This window comes from Ailuropoda melanoleuca, chromosome 1 (assembly GCF_002007445.2).
Source record: "Ailuropoda melanoleuca isolate Jingjing chromosome 1, ASM200744v2, whole genome shotgun sequence".
NCBI classification, from domain to species: domain Eukaryota; kingdom Metazoa; phylum Chordata; class Mammalia; order Carnivora; family Ursidae; genus Ailuropoda; species Ailuropoda melanoleuca.
In genome coordinates this window covers 13,892,503-13,912,653 of record NC_048218.1, presented here as the reverse complement: position 1 = coordinate 13,912,653, position 20,151 = coordinate 13,892,503, and the positions used below count along the sequence as shown (strand labels likewise).

General features: G+C 40.2%; 1 protein-coding gene across 1 annotated transcript; it reads right to left on the bottom strand.

Annotated features, from left to right (window-relative positions):
* Window positions 1-337: 337 nt before the first annotated feature.
* On the bottom strand, window positions 338-2,379 carry CLDN8 (claudin 8). The gene has a single exon (XM_002924132.4). The coding sequence runs from the start codon at window positions 2,219-2,221 to the stop codon at window positions 1,544-1,546; it is 678 nt and encodes a 225-aa protein (XP_002924178.1). The 5' UTR covers window positions 2,222-2,379; the 3' UTR covers window positions 338-1,543.
* Window positions 2,380-20,151: the final 17,772 nt, after the last annotated feature.

Sequence of the window (20,151 nt, the reverse complement as noted above, 5' to 3'; positions counted from 1 at the left end):
ATTTATTCGACAGAGAGAGAGACAGCCAGCGAGAGAGGGAACACAAGCAGGGGGAGTGGGAGAGGAAGAAGCAGGCTCACAGCGGAGGAGCCTGATGTGGGGCTCGATCCCATAACGCGGGGATCACGCCCTGAGCCGAAGGCAGACGCTTAACCGCTGTGCCACCCAGGCGCCCCGATTTTTACTTTTATATTTAAAATGTGGCCTCTTTTTAAAATTAGAAAGCTGAAAATATCAGGGTTTTAAAAACTCTTTACAGGTTAATAAAAAAGGAATGAAAAAATATCAAATTTATATAAAAGTTACAATTTATTAATATAAAGGACATAAAGCAGATATATACAGTCACTTAAGCTAGAAAAATATGTATACAAACTTTCAAATTGAATTATCAGTTGCATCAAATTTGGGGGAAACACAAAGATACAGTATTTCCCTATACCTTGGTAAGACTGAATAAAAAATGGAAAAAGTAAAATATTTACTTTTGATGGGATTGAAATGATGATTTGAATTTCAGTATCTACATACATCTTAGGAGCAGATAGAGTATACAAAGGATAAATCAGTTTTGTTTTGCGGTAAGCAACTAAAAACTAAGACTTATCATTGTCCTATCCTGTTATTTATATTGATAAAAGCCCAACGTCTGTATTCAAATAGTTATTAAAATATTCACGTACATGCAGGATTTCTTGTCAAAATGCATCCTTCTCTGACCATAAAAACTTCAGAGGAAAAAAAAATTCACTTTCCTGAAGTCTTTAATGTTTTTTAGACTATGGTTTTATCTTTCTTCTTAGTATAGCCCTGCAAAAGCAGTTTGAATGCAAAGCCATCTGACAAAATATCTGTCTTTTAAAAGATGTTCATTTAATATACAAGAAAAGAAAGGCCTCTGGGGAAAGAGGATAAAGGAGTGAGGATTGCTAACTTCTAGGTTGAAAAACAAGATATCAGAAAGCCTTTTAGTTTCCTTTACGCTGCTGATTAAAGCCTTCTTTTTAACCTTCGTTAGAAATTGAGCACGTTAATCACTAAGCTGTTTTTACACAATTAATATTAACCTTCTTCCATCTTATCCCCGATTCCCCTGCAAAGCAATACCTGAATTTTATTTATTCAGTGTACTGAATCAGTATTTCATTTAAAATAGAACGCTGTAAGCCTGTCTCTATTTATGTGAGATGGAAACGTCAGGCCGATCTACATACATAATGCTGTGTCATAGAGAAATCACAGTTGTAAAATAATACAGTCTTTAACAATGTCATTTTGAAGTAACTGGTGAAAGGAAAAGATGCATGAATCATTTTAGAAAACATATTACTGCACTTTCTAGAACAATCAAAGCACTGTGTGTAATATCTCATTCTTCTGAAATAGCTTATAGAATCATAAATAGTCAAGGCACAGTTCCTGTAATTAATGTTAGGCAGTTAAGAATGGCAAATCAATGTTCCTTTGGGTTCCATTTTTAGAAAACAGTGGACATTTCAGTCCTTTACATGGCTTTCTCGGTAAAGTTAGAAACTAGACCCAACTACACATACTGACTTCTGGAGTACACGCTCGGGGACTTCTTTTCCGCGTGATAGCTTTTCTGGGTTGTGCGATGGGAAGGGACGGAATATCTGTAGCTTCTGCTCTTTTCACTGTAACAGGAAACACAGCAGAACAGTGCCCCCCCAACGATCAGCACCAGTGCCGTGGTCCAGCCTATGTAGAGAGCATCTCCAAGCTCATGCTTTTGGGCAGTCTCCACTATCGGGTTGTAGAAATCTCTGATGATGGAATTGGCGACCCAACTCACCGGGATGAGCACCAGGACGCCTGTGACGATGAAGATGATTCCAGCCGTTAGCAGGATGTGACCCTTCACCTTCTCGTCGTCCCCAGTGCACCTGGTGCATTTCATGCCCAGGACGGCGGTCATGAAAGCCAGGAAGGACAGCACAGAGGCAGCACACATCAGCCCCCTGGATGCCTGTAAGTCCGGAGAGAGAGCCAGCAGGGAGTCATAGACTTTGCACTGCATCCTGATGTTGGCTTGCCTCACGCAATTCATCCACAGACCTTCCCAGAAGTTTTCAAAAACCACAATGTTGCTCCCGATGAACGCAGACACTCTCCACTGAGGCATGATGGTGACAGCCAGCGTGCCCACCATGCCAACACCACCGAGCACCAGTCCAGCGATTTGCAGGGCGTAGGTAGCCATTGTCCTCCGGGATGGGTTCGATCCCACCAGCCTCCTGTGCAGGTAGGGCTGCTCTGAAGCAAGTTTCTCTGTGCCTCAGGAGAGAGCAGTTTTCCCACAGCAATGAACTCAGAGCCCAGCGGTTTTTCAGAGCTGCTTTGCTCCTTCTAGCTAGATTAAATCCAGTGTTGGCTGGCTGAAGTGCCCCCCCACACACACACATTGACTAGGACAGGTAAACTTACAAATCAGGTGGGGCAACTTTCTCAGCCAATAAGAGGGGGATGGTAACCCAGGTGTGTCTAAACCGACAAGAGATACTTGGAACAACTGGACCTGCACATAAACATTCTTTGTACTTCTCAGTTTTCCAAGAAGACAGCCGTATGTTTACCTGCAGGCACAATTACGAGAGTTTGCACAATCATCAAGAAATGCACCAATCTCTTGCAACATCAAAGGTGTACTTTGTACAGGCAATTCTGAAACTCTTCATAAGAGCTGCTGTGACCAAGGCATAAAATCAAATAATCTGCCTAAGAAATTGGCTAGGACTGTTAAAATGCCAAGTGAAAGGAGAGTAGGGGATTGATAGATCGCTCATACCTGGGAAACCACATTCTTTGGGACACATGTGATCCAAGTGGTTGATTTAATGTGTCTACAATTTCAGAGCAAGGCTGACTGTGGTGAAATCAGGGAACTGATCTCACCAACGGACACAATAAGGCGAAAGTAGTTAAATATACAAGGTTGTCCTCTTCCATGGTACCAAACACATATTGTTCTCTTTTGAGCCAGGAAAACTACTTGATTGGTACTTTCCTGATAATCTTGATTTATAAGAAAAACAGTGGCAAAAACTATAAATGAATCCATATGATTTTCCTATGTAGCAAGCACTCGAGATAGCAAGCGATTGATTTACAGATCCATCTTCTTCTGTGGCTCCATCTTTGCTGCTCTGTCTTCCTAGACTCAAGGAACTCAAATTCTGCTGATGGTCCAAGAGTCCCGGGTCTCTATAAATGGCTATTTCTATATAACATATTTACAGGATAAGGTGATTGTGTTCTTGAATTGAATTGTCTTAGGTGTTGACTAAACTGGTCTTTAATACCGTGTCTGCTGGGGGAGATAGAAGCCCCTGAATGTAAAGCAGTTTGAACTCTCTTCTCAAAATAATGATGTTGACCGTGGTGGTGCAGAAATGAACAGGCATGTTGATTTGGGAAACTCCGCCAGCAATTTTCCCTGGCGATCCACTGGAGTGCTCTTCCTTTTCAAATCTTTTCAAATTTCAAGCTGTACTTTCATCTTATCTTTACATCATAAAAAACGGTCTTTTCTTTACAATTTTACTTCTTCCCTACTTCCTTGTACAACCTGAACTCTGAGTATGGGGGAAGGTGTTTCTTGTTCCCTTATTAAACTTTGAAATTTAAATGGTTCCAAAAAATCTGAATAGTTTACAGAGGTTATAGAAACAAAAGTGGTACATGGCAGGGAGGGGAAGAAGAAGATGCCAGAGTGAACCCTCTTTGAAAAAACAAATAAAACAAAAGAAATGGATAGTAGTCCAAGTTGTTATTTTATTAGATGGGACAGGTTGAAAGTTACAAAATTAACACTTGATATTGACAGCAATTTTTTCACTTGTTGCCTTGTTAAGGACTAAACTATAGGGTGTTCCTTATATTAACAGAAACATCTAGCATTTTCTCCTTCGGGTTTGTATCAGTTAGAGATTTGTGGTGGAGAGGGAAATAGTCATCCACAGTAAAATAGTTGAAATCAAAACAGCAGGTATTTTTTTATCTTTAATTGTCAACCTAGGAAAAGGAGTGGCATAGCTGGTTGAATTAATGACTAATATAAATCTATAAATATTATATATATATATTACATATACACACATATATGCACACATGTAGGGAGTCAAATCAAATCTCTTTTCTAAATTCATGTGTGACATATTTTTGGGAGCTCTGTTTAGATATTGCTGAATATCTCCACAAAATGGGAAAATTTGAGACAGAAACAGGAAATTACGTATGTGAGAGCCTGTAACTTTGTAGGAGCTCTCGCGTATGTGAGAGCCTGTACCTTACGCATGTGAGAGCCTGTACCTTCGTAGGAGCTTCCCAGGTGCACACTGATGCACCTGTTGACTCCGTGTCCTATCAAACCTCTCCTCCCTTCAGCATCGAGATTTACCAGGATCTTACTTCATAAAAAATATATTTTCCTCATTTCAAAAATATTAGTACTTCACTACTGAAATTGCCCTGGCCCGAAGATTAGGATCGGAATGAGAAACCAACCCTGGGTTGACATTAGAATAATTATGGAGGTAGCTGTCCTCACAGAAACTAGCCCAGGGCATCCAGGTAGGTTTCTTATCACACAGTGATCCAGCTCACTCCATCATATTTTGAAATGATTGTGCCCTAAATGTTGTAGGACATGAGAAAGAGAAAAATGGTAATACCAAGTTCGCTAGGGACAGAGAGGCCTAAATTCAGAGATTAAACAGCCAAGTTAACTGCTTACCTGCTTTTCTGTCATATTATGTCTCTACAAAATGACTAACTTGCCTGCAAAATTCAGAAAGCAATGACGGTTGGAGAATAAATGGATGAATAACATTGTTGCTGTTCTTTAATTCTGAACTACAGAGCACCCAACACCGATTATTCTATAATCCGTACTCCTATTTCTATGGAAGAAGTGGAAGACTACCAAGGACCCACGAAAGAAAAGCATGCTCTTGTTGACCCACTGCGGTCACTCTCTGGAGGTGTCTCTTGTGTCTATATTATCAGAAGCATGATTTAAGTTTAGCAATTAAATTTACTAAATTAAATTCAGCCCTGATAACTGCATAACACATGCAAATGCTTTCCCTTTATAAATGATAACACACAATGTCACTGTCAGACTGCCCTTGGTTTTGTCATCCTTGTTCCTACAGCAATTAATCTTTAACCAACAATCCTTCGGTCTGGGGTTTCTATTAATTCTTATCACTACTTGAAATAATCTTTGCTTCTGCCAATCAAGCAGTTGCCAATTTCTATTGTTTTCTGGATTTGCTTTTGTATTTCTTTTTCTCTGTTGTGTTGACAGTTTTCAACCTGTATTTATTTTTAATTATTTTCACTGCTAATTAACTGTACTTGGCTGATCATCTTGTCCTGAGAAAACAAGTGAACGTATCAATAGATCTCTTTGTGTGTGGTTCCCAAAATAATATTGTGCATTGCTACCTGTTCTTGAGCTATCGTCCTATTCGTCCTTCACGATGACCAGCTGTTCATGTTCTCTGTGCTCAAAGCCCTGTGTCCATTAGCAGTTCCCTCCAGATTTGCCCCCTCTGTGGTTCATATTTAATTGCTCTATGAACTCCTTCCTGTATACTAATTATCTAGTGTCTTCATCACTTCGGGCTGCTTTAACAAAATGCAATAGACTGGGAGCTTAAATAACAGAAATTCATTTTTCCCCACTCTGGATGCTGGGAACACTAAGATCATGGGGCCAGATGGTGGAGTTCTGGGGAGAGCCTTTTTTTTTTTTTTCTGGTTTGCAAATGGCCATTTTCTTGCTGTTCTTGGCAGAGAGAGAGAGAGAGAGAGAGAGAGAGAGAGAGAGAGAGAGACCTATCTACTCTCTTTCTATTCTAACAAGGACACTAATTTTAGATCTAAACCTAATCACTTCTCAAAGACCCCACCTCTAAAAACCACTGCATTAAGGATTTCAAATATGAATTTTTTTTTAAGATTTTATTTATTTATTCGACAGGGAGAGAGACAGCCAGCGAGAGAGGGAACACAAGCAGGGGGAGTGGGAGAGGAAGAAGCAGGCTCATAGCAGAGGAGCCTGGTGTGGGGCTTCGATCCCACAACGCCGGGATCACACCCTGAGCCGAAGGCAGACGCTTAACCGCTGTGCCACCCAGGCGCCCCTCAAATATGAATTTTGGGAGGAGACGAAGCAGCAATCTATGACATTTAAATACTAGCAAATCTGATTAGTTAATCCACATCTGAAAGTTCTATTCTTAATGTCTCAGGAGTTCTCTTTATTCTAGGACCCTCCCCCCAAAAAACACATAAATGTAAATAAAAAATAGACGATGGGAATAATGATTACTGAAATGTTTTTATCTTTCTTCTACTTTCCATGGCATTTTTAAAAATGAAAATCCGAGTTGCCGTGAATTCTGATGTATTTGGGGAAATAGGTCCATGTGCTTTATCTAACCCCGTATATGTGATATTCCCAGTAAAGAACTGGAAATCCAAGGAAATAATTCTTTTAAAAATTAGGTTATATGCTGTGCAGGTTTTTTTGTGTGGGAATTAATAAGTAATTTCTATCAACAGAATTGACCTGATCTGCCCTAATTCTAATGAGTTAGGAAAACTTTTTAAAGGAGCTGAAATTCACTAGTAATAATAACTACTGGGTATTAAATGTTGCCTGCATCAAAGATTCCTTATATGCACTCCAACTTATGTTTAAAACATCCCTACAAAGCACCCTTTTCTAATTGAATACATTAAAACACACTGGAGACTACACCTTTCCTAAGGCTATACAGCCTTTGCTTGCTGACTCCCCACCAATGGAGTCCAGATTTGGACCTAAAGCCTGAGTCATTTCCTGTATATCTGCTATTTCCCCCAAAAAAACCCAAAATAACAACAACAACAAAACTAGAGAGAGTATTTCTATGACACAGGTGATTAAAGTTAATGAAAACAATGAAATTTGTTCAACACATTTTTTTTCCTTCCTCGAATGTTGTTGAAATTCTTTAGAATGCCAAGCTTTGTGATTTTTTTTTTTTCAAATATCTGAGACACTGATATTTGCATTCTATTTCCTTAGGTACTCTATTCAGAGACATCTTTACTGGGGCAATCACACCACTGTTATTCCTTATTTAGAGTTTCAGAGTCCCCACAGGGAGGTCGCCATTCGTACTCCTTTCTTACCAATCTCCCATTCTCATCTCCATCAATTATAGACTTGGTAGTGGTATTAATTAATGATCTAACCACCAGTAAACTTATTTTTGAATTAAACCAAGTCAGTGCAGCGACATGAACAGCCTGGGGTACCAGTGCCCTAGGCTTATTATAATACAGCACAATTTCCCTTTGTGTTCTGCAGAGTCGTATTAGTGGCGCATAAAGGTGTGACATCATGGTCACCTTCATTAGTTCACTAGAATGCTCTTTTCAGTGACTCAGTAACACCTCTTCTATCTTGTGTCCAAAAACCAAAATAAAAGCAGTTTTAAGTTGCATAAACTGCATTCCACGCAGTTACTTAGCAGATTATTTGTGAAACAATTTTTTAAAAATCTCTTTATTTCATACAATAATCCTTCCTGTTGAAGTGTAAAGGATGATGTGCACCTTTTTTTAAAAAACATTTTTTTTAAAGATTTTATTTATTTATTTGACAGAGATAGAGACAGTCAGTGAGAGAGGGGACACAAGCAGGGGGAGTGGGAGAGGAAGAAGCAGGCTCCCAGCGGAGGAGCCTGATGTGGGGCTCGATCCCACAACGCCGGGATCACGCCCTGAGCCGAAGGCAGACGCTTAACCGCTGTGCCACCCAGGCGCCCCTAAAAAACATTTTTTAATTAATTTATTTTTTTTACTTAAATTCAATTAGCCAACCTAGACTACATCATTAGTTTCAGATGTGGTGTTCAATAATTTATCAGTTGCGTATAACACCCAGCGCTCATAGCATCACGTGTCCTCCTTAATGCCCGTCACCCAGTTACGCTATCCCCCTACCCATCTCCTCCTCGGCAACCATGTTTATGTGCACCTGTGAATGAGAAGAATGAAGGATCTATGACAGAATTTAGACACAAAGTCATCATCTCCATTAAGAAAGGAGACACATTTTTGGACTGGTAGAGGCCTTAATTAGGACTAGAAATAATAACATCAGATAATGGGTAGGGCCTAAAAGAGCACGTCTCATAATTTTATTTTGAATCCATAGCAATTTACATCAAGCTTAAGTGAAGTTACTTACAAAAAGGAAGAGAAAAGAAAAAGGCGCTAGGATAATAGCATCAAAATGACTTTATGTGCTTAATACAATATATTATAAGAAATATGACTTAACACTATTATGCTAATCATGAGAACTACCCAATAATTAAGTTATATTAACAATTAAGATTATTAAGCGATACAGTGAATTCTATGATGTGACCCTCCCAATCACTTTATTAGAACAGTATTATTATTGTTTCAATGTTTCTGAGGAAATCAAGACTTACAAAGTTTAAATAACTCTCCCAAGGCCTCAGGATTAACAGGAAGAAAGGCCAGTGTAGGAAGTCAAGCCTTTAGGCACCTGAGGCCATGCTCTTTCTCCACTATGTCATAGATCTGGCTCTAAACTTAACTCGGGGCTTCCAACATTTTCTAGCTTTGTATCTTGCTGTTCTCCGGAATAATGCTTTGCACTCCGTGGGTTTTCAACAGCATTTTGAACAGGACAAACAAAAATAATGTGTCTCTGTTTCCTATAGAAAAAGCCATTGTTCAGTATGAGAAACCGTAAGACAGAAATTTATGGGTGAAAAAGTCACATGCATAGAAAACGCGGGCACACACACACACACACACAAGACCTTCTGAGCAAACAGTGAATATGGGAGCACAAAAAATGACTTTCTCTTGTAAAGTTGTAGTTAACAGGACAGGGAAAAGTAATTAACCAGGCAAATAGAGCTAAGCCATGCTACTGATTAATTTACAAAACAATTAACTTTCCACTTAAAATTCAAATTAAGATTCGGTCTGCCTTAGGCAACCAGTGTTTGCAAATTTTAATAGGGTTAGACATTAAGTGCCTTACTTAAAACCAACTTCAGACCACGCGAGTAAGAATATTATTGAACAAGCAGTGCATGGCATTCTCGGTTCTCAGTTATTTCAAAAAAGAAAATATTACAATATATTACAACATGCTGGACTTACTAATATCTCTTCAAGAGAATCTGAGGAAAAGAAGTACACATTCTCATCTCAAAACTTTTAGAGATTTTGTAATTTCTGCAAAATTTTCAAAATGATGTCTCAAAAATATCTGCCAAACACTCTCCGTTGCCCAGCAAGTACACTATGTACAGGGCAGCACGATAGACTCCAGGGGTTAAGAAATCTACATCATGGGGCGCCTGGGTGGCTCAGTTGTTAAGCGTCTGCCTTTGGCTCAGGGCGTGATCCTGCAGTTCTGGGATCGAGCCCCACATCAGGCTCTTCCCATGGGAGCCTGCTTCTTCCTCTCCCACTCCCCCTGCTTGTGTTCCCTCTCTTGCTGGCTGTCTCTCTCTCTGTCAAATAAATAAATAAAATCTTAAAAAAAAAAAAAGAAATCTACATCATATCTCGGCTCCTTATGATTTTACATATGCACAGCTCTGAGGGGGCCAGTGGGAGAAAGGGCTGCTGAGTCAATGAACTTTGTCATATTAAACCAAATCATTAAAAATAATAATGTCAGTCTATGATCCTACAGCTTTAAAAATATCAGATTTGTCTATTGCAGGATGATAAACAAAAGCTCATCCCCCAGTCCTTTATGCACATGTCAATTGGAAGGGCTTGCAAGGGCACTGCCAACTATCTCTTTTGAGGATCTTTTGATAAAGCAACTGTGTGTTTTTATGTTCTCGCAGTGTTCTCGCAGTGCTGTAGACCTTGGTCTCTTCAAGAGCAGGAGCCTTGCCCTGCTTTATAGTCTCAATGTTCACCCTGAGCTCAGTCCATAAAAGACACTGGATAATTAATTGTGTGTGGAATTGAGTCAGGATCCTAAGTTTGGTGCTGATCTGGTCAGTAGCTCTTGCTTTGTTCCACGGTAAGGCATTGCTCCAAGGATCCAAACTATTCTTTTCACCTTAAAAAAGCGCATTGTTCAACTGCACAGACAGATGAGAAGAACAGCCTATCGTCATCTCCATAAAAAAAGAACAGTTCCAAGGCATTTGGTATGTTTTCAATGAAATCAAGCAACCCTAAAAGCACTTCCAGGAGCCCGTAAATGTTCAGTGGAGGCAAGTCAGCTGTCCCTGGTAGGCACAAAACTTCCTGGGTTCATTCACCCTGCTGTGTCTTTTCTTACCTCCCCTTCCCTCCGACCCTTGTCCTTTCCATCTTCTTTTGGATTTCTACTACAGGGACCTGTGTGTGACTATGGGACTGGCTTCTAGAAGTCTCTCTCAGAGAGTTTCAGCTAGCCTTCTGGTCTTACACTCAGCCACAACATTTTATCTCACTCCTTTGTTACCAAACTGATTGGTCCCACCTGCCAGGCTTCCCTCCAGGTCAAGAGCTTGGAAAAGGAAAGGTTGTCTGTACCTGGCAGCAGAATTAGACCCAAAATGGGTGTGAGGGTCAGCCGCCCACCTCATCCTATAAATCAGGGGACCAAAAACCCCACGAAGGCAGGAGACATCTCCGTTCTACCCACTCTTGCATCAAAGAACTCATACAGTTCCTGGGACATAGAAAGTGTTCAATATTGATTTACTATCACACAGTCCTGAAATCTCTATGCCCCAGCTCTTGATATTTCCTTTGTTACTCTGGGTAACTAGGATACTGCAACCAAGAGAACTTCTTGCTGTTTATCTATGTGTTTGTCGATTTTTTTATTGTTTGTTTTCTCCAATAGAATGTAAACACTACGGGCAAAATGACTTTGCCTCGTTCACCAATGTCATCTCCAACTACTAGAATGTTACCAGGTTCTTAGTAAGAGCTCAGAAGATTTGGATAAATAAAATGACTAAAGAAAAATCTCCAAGAAGAAGGAATGTTGTGAATCCTCTCTATGTACATTATATAACATATTCAGACTTTCTCAGGACAATACCTAACGAGAAAAGAATCTAAAATAATACTCAGCTTTGGCTCTAACAGCCTCTCACTATACCCTTCAGGAGGTCAAATTATTGTCTCAGTGGACGCGTGTATTTTGCTCCAGCTTTTGTGAGGTTTCTTAAGTATTTTCTGCATATCCACTCCCACGTTATTTATTCTACCTCCTTCCTTTCTCCTCAATACACAAGTCTCCATTTTTCTCCTGCTTACTATTATTAGTCTAATACTCCTCCAATAATTGTGGCTAATATTGGTGGACTGGGAGCGTAGGCTGCCATTCTTGTTTAATATATAATTTCAATGTACTGGGGAATTATTGATTATAATTATTATTCTCTATATATGCTAACAAAAATAGAAGATAAGATATTAGAATATTAAGTAATTTATTAAAAATGAATACACTTGTAATATGCATTTTTTTTAATTTTAAAAAGAACCCATATGTATATTTCATGCATTCTCTCATTGGAAAAGTAAAACGTATTCCCCTGCCACTCTTTTGGAGTTATTCTGATGTCTTTATTTTTTATTTATTTATTTATTTATTAAGATTTTATTTATTTATTTGACAGAGATAGACAGCCAGCGAGAGAGGGAACACAAGCAGGGGGAGTGGGAGAGGAAGAAGCAGGTTCATAGCAGAGGAGCCTGATGTGGGGCTCAATCCCAGAACCCCGGGATCACGCCCCGAGCCAAAGGCAGACGCCCAACCGCTGTGCCACCCAGGCGCCCCCTGATGTCTTTAGAAACTTCTGTTTTCTCTGACCATCTTTAAAGTGTTTATTTATTTATTTACTTGAGAGAGAGAGAGAGAGCGAAGAGAAGAACACAGGGAGAGGGACAGGCAGCAGACCCCAATGTTGGGCTTGATCCCACAACCCCGAGATCATGACCTGAGCCGAAATCAAGGGTTTGACACTCAACTGACTGAGCCATCCAGGTGCCCCTCTGATCATCTTTAAACTGGAATTCTTATGAGTTAATGATGTTGCCAGGAAGGGGTTTCATTTAGAAAGAGCATTCAGCTACTTAAACAGCCATCTCAATGGCCTCAGACTACCTTTATCAATTTGCCTTGTTCTGACTTACTCTGAACTCAGAAAGGAAAGGAATGAACGTCCACTACAAATGAGTTAATGGTAAGCCCATCAGTGAGCTGTTATTGGAGACTTACTTGGGCTTCCAGTGAACAGACTAAACTGGAACCTTGAAACAGTGATTGCATGTGAAAATAATTAGAAATTTGCATGGATCACCACTTCTCTGTGTGTGTTTCCCTTACCTTTCAATCAATTTTGTTTCAAATTATATGCTATTTTGAACAGCTATTTTTAGAATTAACAAAACATTAAACATTATTAGGAGAAAATTAGCATTATTTAAATACGCTTTTGGCATCTCGTATTGTGGATGGTGGCTCTCTCAGGGATGGTAACCCAGATGTGTGTATGTGTGTATGGGTGCGGGCAGAAAGGAATGACTTTTAGATTCTACTTTGCAGACTACGTTGGTTGAATTCTATACAGGAAAATATGTCTATGTAACACACAAAAAAGTACAATTTTGAATGTAGCATCTATCTAAATGCAAATACAGTTCTTACCACTCACTTGAGATTAGATTCCATTTAAATAACATTTGTTGATCTTCTAGAACATGCTAGAAAAATTATATATACTATTATAATTGAATTAGGCTATTCCTCAATTTGGAGAAGGAAAATTCCCCTTGGCCCAAATTCTAACACACACACACACACACACACACACACACACAAGGTCTTGTGGTCATGCAAATTTCACAAAGGAAGGGACATGTTTTTCTCTTCACAGAGCCATTTATAGCTGACTCTTTGAAGTCATGGTGGGGAACCTCAGAATAGAATAGACTTACAGCGAACAGAACAGACTTATTTAGTGAATAGACTTACTCTTACAGTGAATAGACTAGAAGACAAACACAGTAGCACATCTGAATTTTGACAGTCCCAAGCTCTGATCTCAGAGATCATTGTCTCACTTTTTATCTTACCACACCTCACTCATCAACGCATTTGTTATGTTCTGTGGCCACACTCTACCACCCTTGACTCTAGGCTTGAAACCCCAAATACAATGAGGCCTGTGTGTCAGACACCAGAAAATGTAAAATCAGTCAACAAAGTTCAATTCTGGAAAAATTACCAAGTCCATTTTTTATCTACAGAGAAAATTTCTTGTTGTAAAGACTCCCAGTAATGAATAGCCTGACTCATTTTAAGTCCTTCGTTTATTTATCCCTTTAGGAGGTCAGCAATATCAATGCTCCAGTGACTACAGGACCGACAAGGCTCTGTAAGCTGCAGGCCAGACCATGCAGAAGGCACAGTCCCTGCCTCAAGGAGTCTACGGGTTACTTAGAGGAGAAAGTTGTGCGCATTTGACTGCCTCCCCCCCAGTCGGTTGTAAAATTGTAGGTCTTATTACATGGTGTCCCAAATGCCTGCAGGGACTAGGGAGAGAATAAAAAAGAATGAAGCAGGACAACTGAGGACAGTGCATGCTCTCCTAGTGGAGCAAAAGCTACCCAAGTCCCGCTGATGTTTGGCACATGGGAGAGCACCCTAGTTGTTCCTAGAGCTCTCCATTCTCATGAAGTTAGAAATCCGGGTTTTTTAATGGAACACTCCAATTTCCAACATTGCCAACAGTGTGGGTGCTGAACAAAACATATGGAACAAATCTGGCTCAAAGTTTGCCAGTTTCTCACCACTTGTCAAGACCCAGTGACCCCTAGGTATCACTTGCCATCAAGAAAGTTCCTTACTTGAGTGGTTACTGGCCCCACCTATGTTTCAGTTTCTCCATCAACCCCAGGAAAGCAGAACCAGCTCGTTGCTTCCATGGAATGTTACAAGAATTAATGGCCCTGTGAAGGACTTAGATCTTGGATAAACTGTAAAAACAAACATTGTGATCTCTGATATTCTATTTCACCCTGAAGAGTTGCACTGGTTGTCTCAAACCATAGTAACCCAGTTCCGCATGTTGCACACACACAGTAGAGGACAAAGGAGTGAGAGCCATTTAATACAACCTCTAGATTTTTCCTTAGGTAAACTTTCAATTTATTTATTTGTAAACTACCTAGAGCAGTTTGAAAGGCTCCCAAAGGAAATGTAAATCTGTCTTCAAAAACAGTCTTCCTTTTCAAAGGTGACCTTAATAATTTATGAGCTGTTCATATTAGTTTTCCCACATCAAAGAAATTGTGGGGCTGTGAAGTGCTGTTAAAATATTAGAAAAGGGGATGGGCTGGTATGTGTTCAAATTCTCTCCTGGAACACAGCATACCAAGCTTTTCCACTCCCCAAAGGGCACCAGTTTGCCTGGTGGAGAGACAACGATGGATTAGAAGCCCTCTGCTGAGCTTTCCACCAACTGATGATCCCAAAAATGAGAAGGTGGATAGAGTGAAACTGGTTTCTGTAGATTCACCTTTTCCCTAACAGAAATTCTGTTTTGACAATATTGCTGCTCAGACAAAAAAAACTGTATTTACCTGTAGCAATGTATTGCATACTTTCTGTTGTTTTTCTGGTTCTGCTGGTGCTTGGGAAACAGAGGCCAATGTTATGTGTGGTTTAGGCTGGTAACGTGAAGTATGCTCTATTACTCAGCTTCATCTCACTGTACTTCTCTGAGTAGTTCCCAACTACCTGCGACAGGGACGTACTCCAAAGAGATCCAGATTGTCCGGGGTGGAACAGGAAAAATGAGCATATGTCAGATAAATAATACAATCCAATCAGCTTCATCATCCAGTGGTTTTTTTTAAGTGTTCTCTCAAATATTATGTCTGAGGGCAGTAAATTAATCTAGATCTCCTTTTCCCCAAGAAATGTCATTGGACAGGTTTGGGGGTAATTAAATCTGGCTAACTATATATCTGACTCCAGTGGATTGTTGGGGCCTCTGCCCTGACTGGAAACAATTGCGTCCCTCACTCAAGTAATACCATAAGTATGAAGAGAATATGTCCACTCTTGGATCAAACACAGGCTTCTTAAAAATTCAGTTCAGAGCACTGTGTGGCATTGCTCCCAGATATGTATCAACTCAAGAAATAGATACTCTTACCCAAGTAGAAGAAATGTCAAATCCTGGGAAGACTTTGGTTCTATGAGAACACATATACTATATAGCTACTTTCACCTTATGCTAGCATGATGTTGGATTAATCACCCATTTGAAACAAACAATCAAACAAACAAAAAACCACGGTGCTAGAGACCCCAAAAAAAAAAAAAAAAACTTAAACTTTTCTAATTGCACTTGTCACATGGCTCAAGATACAAAATACCCAGTCCTGGAAATAATTTAACTTTGCCACCAATATATAAACATTAAGATAATTCAGAACTCACATGGCAACTTTGAAGCAGAGCTAACAGAAAGGAATTTTTTTTCCTGTTTTCTCCTATAATAAATTTGCACAGTATAATAAGATTTCTCTACATACTATCTGGGCTAGGATTAGATGTATTCCAAATAAAATTATTCTCACAAGACTCATTTATTTCATGGTTGCCATATGGTCATAATGACCATCAAAGGGACAATATGAGCTCAGAAATAAAAGAATATACTGGGATTAAATAGCTGAGTTTCATGTACTCAATGCTCACTATCCTATCGGTGTTGGAAAGGTAATGCAGGCTTACATTTTCATTCCCAAAACACAGACCTAACTGTTTTGAGGTATTTGGTTATGAGTTCATCAAACTACCAGGTGTATTATCATTAATCTTTTTTTTTTTTTTTTTTTTTAAAGAGGGCACCTGGGTGGCTCAGTCAGTTAAGCGTCTGCCTTCGACTCAGGTCATGATTCCAGAGTCCTGGGATTGAGCCCCTTGTCAGGGTCCCTGCTCAGCGGAGAGCCTGCTTCTCCCTCTCCCTTTGCTTGTGCTCTCTCTCACTCTCTCTCAAATAAATAAATAAAATCTTAAAAAAAAAAAAAGACCCCGAAGAATTATTAAAGTGCATAATTCAATTAATATTCAAATTTATGTCTCCTCTTTAAAATTGTGCCTTGGATAACACCGCAATTTGTGTCTAGTAACGCAGGTGTAGAATTGATAAGTTTTAGCCCCAGAGAAAAGGCCGTGGCCTACTGAAAAATCACAGGGCCTTCTTGAAGCCCCAGGGCGTTTCCTAAAGAAACTCCACAGCTATTGTAGTCAATAATGTTTCTTAATGACATAAAATGAAATTTGAAGTGTCATGGTCTTCTCTCTAGTAATAAACCAATTTTAAAAAGGGCCATGTGTAAATGAGGCTGAATGGCAAAGGTGTTTTTTGTGTATGGAGGGTCAACCATAGAGTGGGGATTAAAAGTGGTATCAGTAACTTAGAGCACTTAGGACTATTGAAACCTACAATTTGCCAGATGCTTTGAAAGAATTACAGTCTTAATCCTTGTGACATCGCTCCAACGTAGAGATATTGCGTCACAGAGACTTAACTATACAACTGAATGAATTCTACCTGGCAGAGTGGGAACACTGCCTTGACGCTCTCTTCCCCCAAATGTCTATACTCTTTCTGTTTCAGTGCACTCAGTCTTCAACCTCAGTTCATTGTTAAAAAGCAACCTGAGTAGAATGTTTCCTTAAAGGAATGTTACACATTCAACTCAATGTCACAATATCAATGTCTTAAGGAATAAAATAATTAAATTTACTTTTAAAAAGTATTAAAAACTGCCTAAACGTATCTGAATTTTAGATTACAGTCAAATTTGAAGGGGGAAAATCTGTTGGTGCAGTGAAATACAAAAAAGATGTAAACACGGAGAGAAATAGGAAGAACAGAAGCGACTTGAGCATAGAGATCACAAAAATATAGACAGGAGAGAGGAAGCGGCATAGAGGTAGAGGGAAAGACCAGGGAGGCTCGCATAGACCAGAGGAAGGCATGAGGGAATTGACCCGACACTTGCCAGCCCTGCTGTAATGTGTCTTGCTGTATTGAAAAGGTTGCTATGTGAAAAATTATATTCCCCACACTGCCTTTCCAGTTATTCTGGACATTATTTAGGTTGCAAAAATTGAATGAACTTGTGTGAAACATGTTTGGACACCAGGTTACATATGAAGAGAGTGGATGGTTGCCACATATCCTTTTTGTTGGCATCAGTAGTGATAGAGGAGACGTTTCTGGAGATATGTTTGTAGTGGTGACGAGCTACAGTGGAAAGAAGCTTTTAGATACTTCGAACTTCACAGCATGACAGAGGTGGTACCTCCCCTGGTGGCCCAGATTTGCTCTGTGGTTTGGGGGATCATTCCTAAAGTCTCAGACTATAGTCTGTGTGGTCACTTTTTGCAACAATTCTGTGAGTCATCTCTTTCTTTGGAAACACTCCTCTGTGGACTAACTGGCAGGGACTTGTGGGGCTCGGTTACGGATTCTGAGTAATACAGAAGGAGAGAGTTGATCTTGGGGGGACAAAAAGCAGAAAGATCTCTTAGTTTTCAATACCAGTGCTGTTGAATGGACTGGGAACTTGCTTCCCCCTCAGTTTTGGAATGTTGACTGATTAAGCTCTGTTCACGGGGGCTCTTTATTTGGCCTTTAAACTTTTTGTGGGCCCACTTGGAATGTAATAATGCTCATAGTCTATCGGCAGGCAAATTCATTAGGACCCATCAGTGACATCTACGTTTTCATCACATAAAATCAAACCAGTGCATCAAAGTTCCTGACTCCTGGTGGACAGTTAAACTCTGGAAATAGCTTTTATTTTGTTTTGTTTTGTTGTGTTGTGTTTTAAAGATCATTATGAAATCAACTGGTGGTTTAACTAGGAAGATACTATTGCAAAAGGGCATGGTCGAGAATAGCATGACAAATTGAATTTATAGTCAGTTAAAATGAGTAGGGAAGAACTAAGTTCAGTGGGAGGCAGAAACAATGAATTGGTGCCAACCCACATGAGGTGGAGGAAAGAAGGATGGCTTTCACCAATATGTCAAGAAATAGAAATACACCAGAGGTAATGGGTCCATTAACAAATGACTGGATAAAATGAATGGAGCATTATATATATATATATATATTTTTTTTTTCCTCCCCAAGAACAATAGCAGGTTCTTTCCTGATTCTTCAAAGTGTTGCACAGGGTAGAAGCAGAGACAGAAGAGAATGTAAACATTGGGTCCTACCCCCTCAAGTTCAAGGGAAGACCCCTTCCCCAGATAGGGGCCAAAGGGGAAACAAGGTGAAAAGTGGGAACTCTGGTGAGGCAAAGCAGGAGAAGCCTGAGAATACATGGGAATGTGGATGAAAAGGAGAGAGAGCAAGGAGGATGGCAGACAGGGAGAGGGGGGACATTTCCTGTTCCAGTGCATGTCCTCTTAAATAAATGAGTGCAAGAACATTGTGGAAGTAGAAATAAAGGACAGAAGACAGAGTGCACACCCTGTCCCTAGACCCACCAGGTGCTCTGTACATAATTACAACACAGAGATGTCCAGAAGCAGAGCGAGGAGAGCCTTGGCTCCCAGGCAGGAAGAGGAGGAGACTGGCAGGGCTAAAGAAGGGAAAAAGGAACCCAGCTCCACTCATGGATAAGGGGAGTAACTGGTGTAAGAATTTGAGAACTGCTGATTTGCCATCACCAAGTCACACCTGAGGTGACAAAAGGCCAATCAGGACTGCACCTGGGAAGGAGCCCAGAGGGAATTGGGACAGGAGTGACTGACACCCTAGCTGGGCCCAGCTGGAGGTGAGGGGCTCCAGACTTGTTCACAGCTGCCCCCAAGGAAAGGCAGCTTCACTGCCCCAGCTGTGTAAGGGTCAGCAGCTGGCAAGGAGAGGGGAAGCCAAACCACTTTCTCCGGAAAGAGTGACAGCCTGCCCATATGTACATATATATATGGTAAACGGAGTAATTACTACAGGTCCATTAAAAGAAAAATAAACTAAGAAAGCTGAAAATGGACTGAGGCTAAGGACTGAGAAGAGCTGCTCTCGCCAAGTGAGATGGAAAAGGAAAAGTCTAAGGAAATGCACATTAAAAAACTTAAAAGTCTCTAGGGGCACCTGGGTGGCTCAGTCCTTAAGCGTCTGCCTTCGGCTCAGGGCGTGATCCCAGCTTTCTCAGATCGAGCCCCACATCAGGCTCTTCCGCTGGGAGCCTGCTTATTCCTCTCCCAGTCCCGCTGCTTGTGTTCCCTCTCTCGCTGGCTGTCTCTCTGTCAAATAAATAAATAAAATCTCTTAAAAAAAAAAAAAAAGTGTTCCCGCCTTTAAAAAAAAAAAAAGAAACTTAAAAGTCTCAAGTTGAGGTCAGCATGTTGTTCTCTTTGGCTTTTTCTTTTCTTTTTCTTTTTTTTTCCCTTTCCCTTTTTTTCTCCTTTTTTTTTTTTTAAAGGATTTCCATGTCCAAAATAACAAATTCTTAGAAGTGACAATTTCAGATGCTCAGTCACTTCATGGAAGGGAATCAAAGTAGATCTCAAATGGAATAAATCAAGATCACGTGGAAACCACCGAAGTCCCTGGCCATTCACCAACTGTGATAATGGCTCCTGATGTGGGAGAGGATTTGCTTCTGGGAACATTAAACAATAACAAACAGCAAGAGCAAGATTCCACCCACGGACTGATACAGACACTGTAAAGTCAATAGGCCTTGAAAGTGGGTTAATATGCCATAGAATCGGGCTTTATGGTTTTATGGTGTGTGAATACCTTTAATTATGGAGACAGACTGCTGGTGGTGGGAAGGGTGGGGAATGAGGAAAGGAGCACGATGTTCACAAAAGGGCACACCTCTCAGCTGAGGACCTCGCGTGACTATATGACCCTTCCCAGAGGTGGTTCCTTGGGTGCAATCTTAAGCATTGTTACCCCTGTGTAAGTCAGACAATATTACAGTTGGTGTGATTTCACACTGAAATGCAACTTGCTTTTCCCAAGAAGATCGTTAATAATGTGATGTTTAAATTATCACTCTGTGTAAATGGGAAGA